Genomic DNA, 7,216 nt, shown 5'->3' on the forward strand with positions numbered 1-7,216 from the left:
TCTTGTGTTTGTAAAACAGGCCTGCAGTAAACTTTCAATTGTTTTTGTTCAACTAATAAAAAAACTGGGGGCTGCAGATTCTTCTCTGCAGCGACTTTATTCTTGGTGTTCGTAATGGAACAGATACCTTGATTTGGGATTTCACCAGGAACTGTCATTGAACAAGTATTTATTGCAAATGCATTCAAATTATTTCAGTGAGATACTTGACACTGCATGGTGTCCACTAATCCCTTGTAATCTGGGGTGTAGCTTGAGAGGGCAACTCTTATGGAGTCATTTAAATGTTCGTCAGTCAGACGTGTGCAAAACTTAGATTTTATGAAGTTCATATCTGAAAATGCTGATTCACAAAGATAGGTAAAGTCAAATAGGGAAAAAAGTTTCAATGCAGCTGTGTGGATGTTCTTAAACTTTTCAGCATCCACAAGACTCCAGAAATTAATGTCAAATTGCCTTGATTTCAATTCAATGTCATTTTGAAGTGTGACAATCTCCATTTCCATTGTTGGCAGAGCCAAAGTTCAAAAGCACACTAATTTTCTCTGAAATGTCACTAACATCCACTTCCATGAAGGGGTTTGAAGTGAACATCACACAGGTCTTCAGTTGCTCAAAATCACTAAATCTGTCACTGAACTCTTGATTAAGCCTGATGAGGAGTCTACTGTATTTTTCTATGTCCAGGAGCTCAGTCTCAGCTTTGTTTTCTGAACGGATTTGGAGCACAGAGGGAAAGTGGTGCATCTTTCTTTTCTGTACATGCTGTATGAAAAGGTTAAGTTTTGATTTGAAAGTTTTCACAGAACTTACCATGTTGGTTATTGTCTTGTTTTTGCCTTGCAACTCGCAGTTCAATACATTTAATTTTTCTGTCACATCTGTCAAAAAAGCTAAATCGAGTAACCATTGAGAGTGTGATAACAGTGTGGTATCTTCATTTCTAGACTCCATAAAAGCTTTTACTTCTGGCAATAGCGAAAGGAATCTTAGCAGTATTTTTCCCCTGCTAAGCCATCGGATTTGAGTGTGCAGTAAAAGGTCTCCATACTCGGCTGATAGTTCTTCAGGGAACAATTTGAAGGTTCCGTGCTGCTTGGCCTTTGCACGAATTGAATAAATCATTTTAACAACAGGAGTCATCACATGATCAAACCCCATTACCTTGGCACATATTGCCTGTTGATGTATAATGCAATGGTATTTTAATAACGGAGGGAAATCTGGATCTGCTTTACAATTGGCAATGAAGCCAGAATGACGCCCTATCATTGCGGGTGCACCATCAGTGGTTGTCGCCACTAACTTTTTCAATGGGACATTTTGTTTCACAAAATAATTTTTCACCTCATTGTGGACATCAGATCCTCTGGTTGTGGTTTTCAGAGGCAACAAAGTTAAAAATTCCTCTTGATCAGTAAAATCTTCAAAAACCATTCTTTTTTTTAAGTTTTAACAGTAAGTTTATTCATCAAAATTCCAATGTAATACAAAGCAAGATAACAGCAAGAATATAAGATATAATACATGGAAGTGATAATGAAAAACAATAAAAAATAATTCAATGAAGCAATAAAAAGGGTTAAGAAAGGGGGGGAGGGAGAGGGTAAAAGAAAGGGAGTAGCAAGGGGAAGAAAAACCATTGTGACTGTAACACTATTATAAACTTCAAGAAAAACAGTATACATGAAAAATTCCTGTAAATGGAAAAAGACAACGTTGTTAATCAAGTTGCAATAAGAGAAAATATCAATAAAAATATTTGTTAAGTTAATCAAAAGACAACAAGATTATCATGGAGGTTTCTGAACTTCATCAGAGGTTTGAACCACTGGGGCGTTGTGTAAGGCGATGTGAGTTAAATATGTAGAGATAGGTAGCCATAAAAGGTCTCTTTTGATAGTTACAGAGACACGGGCATTGAAATTGGTGTCAAGTCTGTGGTGAAAGCAAACTGCATTCCACCATGCTCTAAAGGTAACTTTATCCGCTTGTTTCCAGTTAGAAGTTATTAAGTGAAGAGCTATCGCCAATAACAAATCTATCTACTTAAAATTGGAAGGCGACTGGGGCCAGAGTGGTGAAAGAGAGCCTAGAAAGATATTAGTGGGGGAAAAGGGAATGTTTGTTTTAAAACTGTTGTTAATTTGAGACCAATCTAATTGCCAAAAACGGTTAACAGAAGTGCAATAAAAAAGCATATGTAGTAAGTCAGCATTTGTGGCAGAGCATGACCAACAGGTTGGAGAGGCATCTGTAGTGAAGGAGGCCAATTTTGCGGGAGTAAATAAGAGGCGTTGGTAAATATAATAAAGGGTTTGAGAAGTATTAGCAGTTCTGGACGTTTTCTGAATTTTGAGCCACAGCTTTTCCCAAAGAAGGATTGTCCAGCATTCGAGAAAATCTTTCTCCCAAGCCAATTCAACTTTCGTTTTGCTCCTATCAGAGGAAAGAGACAGGCAATTATAGAGAGCAGAGGCTGAAGAGGAACTGGAGAGTAGGGGATAAAGCTTGGAGCAACATGAGGAAGGGGAAGTCGTAGTCGGTAAAGAAAGAAGATATTGGCAGAGCGAAGGATATAAACTATCATATTGAGCTTTACATGAAGATGGTAAGGAAAATTGTGTCTGAAGATCCGAAAAGGATAGAGGGGTCTTGTTAAGTACTAATTGTGAAATCCAAAGCAGACCTCTAGTTCTCCAAGACTTCCAGTAAAAAGTACGCTTATTAATCCGTATTAGATTATTATGCCAGATGGGCTGTTGATTCAATGAGGAAAACGAGGGATAAGAGGATGGAAGTAATGGAACAAGAAGTTTACGAGTATGAGAGATGACTGGAGTTCGAAAGGATGAGATATTGTCGGTAAAGGTTAGAGATTCGTGAAATTGAAAAGGAGATACAAAGGAATTTTCTATATTCAACCAAACGGGCGGAGTTGTAGTCTGGTCAAAGGAAAGCCATCGGGAAGATTGTTTTAATGAAAACACATAGTGATATTGTTTGAAATCAGGAAATTTAAGGCCGCCAGAAGATTTGACCTTCTTTAGAGAGGACAAAGCAATTCGAGGAGGTTTATTTTTCCAAAGAAATTTCATTAGAAGAGTATCAATTTTTTTTAAATAAAATACAGGGATATGTACAGGAATCATGGAAATGATATATAACACTATGGGAGAGAGTATCATTTTAATGGAATCTAGTCGTCCCCACCAAGAGAGAAAAAGTGGATGCCAACGATCGATAGAATCAGATAGAGTTTTAGTTATGTGATCAAAATTTAGTTTGAGTGTTTCCGGTATGTTTGAAGAAAACCACAGGCCTAGGTATTTTATCTTAGAGGTTCGCCAAGAGAAACCAGTAGAAATAAAATCTTGCTTAATGCAAAGCATATTTAAAGGAAGAACTTCACATTTGTCTGAGTTAAGCCGGTAGCCGGATAAGTGGGAGAACGTATCAACCTGTTGTAGAAAAGACAGGATGGACGTAGAAGGATTAGAACAATATAAAAGAATATCATCCGCATACACAGACATTTTAACATGGGAGGTATCAAGCTGGAAACCGGTAATTCGAGCATCTTGCCTAATTTTGGTTAAGAAGGGTTCTAAAGCGATTATAAATAAAAGGGGAGAGAGGGGACAACCCTGACGTACTCCTTTCAGAAGAGGAAAATATTCTGAGATTTTACCGTTAACAAAAATGGAAGCTCCAGGACCCGAATACAATAACGAAATAAAGGATATTAATTTAGAAGGAAGCCCAATCCATTTAAGAGCGTGGAACATAAAATCCCATCCAATCCTGTCAAATGCTTTCTCTGCATCCAGCGCTATGGCAGCGATAGGATACTCAAGAGAAGAAGCTTTACTAAGGATATTAAAAAAGACTCTAGAGTTATCGGAGGATAGACGACCTTTTACAAAACCGGCTTGCTCGGGTCCAATCAAATTGGGTAAAATGGGGTCGAGGCGGAGATCAAGAATTTTAGCAAAAATGTTATAATCAAGATTGACTTGGGAAATCGGGCGGTAATTTTTACAAAGAGTGGGATCTTTGCTGTCCTTGGGAATTAAGCATATTAAGGCTTCCTGAAATGTACCAGAAGAAGCGCCATTTGTAATAAAGGAATTGAAAAGTAAAAGAAGATGCGGAAGAAGTAAATTAGCAAATTGCGCATAAAATTCAATCGTAAAACCGTCTGGGCCGTGCGCTTTTCCCATTTTTAGTACTGAAATTGCGTGAGTAATTTCAGAGAGAGTGATATCCAATTCTAAAGAGGAAAAGTCAGTGTCATGAGATGGAAGATGTTCAATAGACTCAAAATAGGCAGAAAGATTAGTTAAAGTCGGTTGTTGTTCAGGAGTATATAAATTCTTATAAAAAGAAACAAATTCGTTTAAAATGTCATTATCCTTAAATAAGGAGATACCAGTATTGTTCCTTATAGATTCTATTTTAGTCCGATCACGTCGTACTTTCAAATAGTTTGCCAGTAATTTCCCCATTTTACTTTGACCTCCATAATAACGGGCACTGTTCCTTAAAAGATAGGAAGAAGCAGCTTCAGTAGATGATTTATTAAACTTGAATTTTGCGTCAGTTAGTTTTTTTAATGAAGATTCGGAGTTAGAATGATAATAATCGTATTCAAGCTGTTTAATTTTTGTAAGCATTTGAGAAGTTTTAGCTTCAAAATATTTCTTTTTGCGGGATACAAAATTTATAATAAAACCTCTGGCCGTTGCTTTAAAAGAATCCCAAATCGTAACTAGGGAAAAGTTTGGAACAGATTTGAGAGAAAAGAATTCGGAGGCAAACAAGCTGAATTGGCTTGTAAAGTTGGGATCAGACAACAGAGTATTGTTGAATCGCCATCTGCGTGTATGCGGAGTAGAAGGTAACAAATCAAAATCAACAAAAACTAGGGCATGATCCGAAATTAGAATGGATCCAATCTCAGAGTGAGAAACTTGTTGGGATAAGGATTTACTAAAAAAGAGGTAATCTATTTGGGATTGAGAATGATGAGCGGGAGAGTAAAAGCTGTATTCTCGAGTATCAGGGTTACAAAGTCTCCAAATATCAACCAAGGATTTGCGTCGTATAGCAGAAGTAAATAGGGAATGCATCTTAGAATTAGAAAATCTAACAGAAGAGTGTCTATCTAATATGGGATCAAAAACCTGATTGCAGTCCCCTCCAAAAATAATATACTCATCATCCAGCAAGAGAAGCTTCTCAGAAATTTGAGTCCAGAAAGAATTATCAATAGTAACTGGAGCATAGGTGTTAAAAAGGACTAAAGGAATTTGATTTATGAGTATCTTAATTATTATCCAACGGCCTTCAGAATCACATTCTTTTTTTTTTTTTTTTTTTTTTTTTTGGAAAACCTTTATTTAACAGTATGTGCAGACAAATACGGGCCTACAACCCTCAGGCCGGCCTCGACAAAAAGGGCACATCAGCAAGCAATTATACGATTCAGCAGCATATCAATACAAGCACGAATAGACCAGATTACGTTATACACAATTGTGCCGCCGAGCGCCAGGATGATGAGGTTTAAGTTTTATAAAGTTTTGAAATAAGTCCATAGCGACAGGTCTGGAAGGATCCGAATCAGAGCAATGCAGTTAGGACTATAGTGGGCAACGATCATCAGAAGAGTCAGCAAGCATTATCCGTAAGGTAATCAATCGCACTCAATAAAATCAGGATAGAAAAGAAGCATATCACATGACGATCCCCAAGCACTACCCACAAGTTCCCAATCCTCCCCTCGACCCAAGAAATAAGAAAGGAAAGAACAAACGCGAAAGGTAAAGAGTAGAAAGGGAGAAGAGAAAGAGAGAAAAGAAAGAAAGAAAAAGGAGGCCCATAGAAAAAAAAAAAAAACAACAAGGAAATATACCCCCCACCCTACACGCATGCAGAGGCTACGGCCTACCCCCCCTAGCAGTGTGTCTGTCGCCCCAAAAGAGTACCCGAAATGTAGGAGAAGAGAAAGAGAAGAAGAATGTCACGGTTGATCGGAGGAGGGCCAAGGATCTATTCAATACAAGCAAAATCGTTACCCGCGGTCACCCAACCCCAGGCCCCTACCTAACACCCTGCTACATGTACCTCCAACAGTCACAAGTCCCAGTCCCAGCCATATACGTATCAATGTGCAACAAGAAAAACCCCCTTCCTCAGCCTTGGCCCCTTCGAATCTGCAGTCCAACAGAGTCCAATTGCAGTACAGCCAACCTGGACGGGATGGGCCACCATGGAGTCCGTTGCAGCAATCGAGGGGTAAGAGACAAGTCAAACTGGAGCGAAGCTCGATAGTAAAGGACCACAGAATGCGCCACTGCTATGCGGTGGCTAGCACAACAGGGAGCAGGACGATGCATAAATCCCAGAGTAGCGGCCGACCGATGTACAGGAAGCAAGTCCAGGAGGACGCTCAGAGACGTGGCACCAAAGGACAAAGGAGATGAGCAAAACGGCGGCTGAGGCACAAGCTCCGGCCATACCAAGGGAGCAGGATTGTCAGACTCCTCCAGGGCAGAGCCGAGGAGTACCGCAGCGGGCACTGGGACACGTCCCCCCGTCACCGCCACATACCTCAACTCGAGTGATCCACCGACAGTCGACTGAAGACGTGGCTTAACATGCCGCACTGGAGAGTCATCATGGCCAGCTGAAAAAGTCCGATCAAACCGGTCCTCCAAACCAGTGGCAGAGTCGCGGAAGGCCAACCACAGGTCCTCCAGTGCTGCCAGGATGTCGCGAAGCCCCAGCGGTGGATCAAGGATGGAGGGTGCTGTTGCTTCCGCCATCTTAGGCAAGCAACCATCGAGCGCCCCGGGAAGCAAGCCCCCCCCACCAACCATCGGTATCTGGAAGGTGACAAGCTCTCTGCGGGGCCCCGGTGGTGCAGGAAACGTGGAGGCAGCCGGTCGTGGAAAGGCTTCAAGGACAGGGGAATCTGTGATGCAGGGAAACCCACCGGCGAGACCAGGGCTTCCGATGCGGAAGATGGCGTCCGCTGCTGTAGGCTGCAACAAAGAAGCGATCCGGGCCCTCTCCCAGCTGGGCCGGGATACAGTGTACGGGAGCTGGATACAATGTTGCGAGCGGGGCGCGCTGGGCAGCCGAGCATGAAAAAGGCTGCTGTGAGAATCCCAGCGCCGCGCTCCAGGTCCGGTGTACCGGCTCCTCCCTC

The 7,216-nt window shown here is 41.2% G+C and overlaps 1 protein-coding gene across 1 annotated transcript; it reads right to left on the reverse strand.

Annotated features, from left to right (window-relative positions):
* Window positions 1–474: 474 nt before the first annotated feature.
* On the reverse strand, window positions 475–1,437 carry LOC146805975 (general transcription factor II-I repeat domain-containing protein 2-like). Its single transcript, XM_085623835.1, has one exon. The coding sequence runs from the start codon at window positions 1,435–1,437 to the stop codon at window positions 475–477; it is 963 nt and encodes a 320-aa protein (XP_085479961.1).
* Between the last annotated feature and the right edge of the window lie 5,779 nt (window positions 1,438–7,216).

Source organism: Triturus cristatus, chromosome 8 (genome assembly GCF_964204655.1).
Source record: "Triturus cristatus chromosome 8, aTriCri1.1, whole genome shotgun sequence".
In the NCBI taxonomy this organism is placed as follows: Eukaryota; Metazoa; Chordata; class Amphibia; order Caudata; family Salamandridae; genus Triturus; species Triturus cristatus.

Excerpts from the sequence above, each read along its gene's own strand:
- LOC146805975 (XM_085623835.1), bottom strand. The coding sequence starts at position 1,437 with ATGGTTTTTGAAGATTTTACTGATCAAGAGGAATTTTTAACTTTGTTG.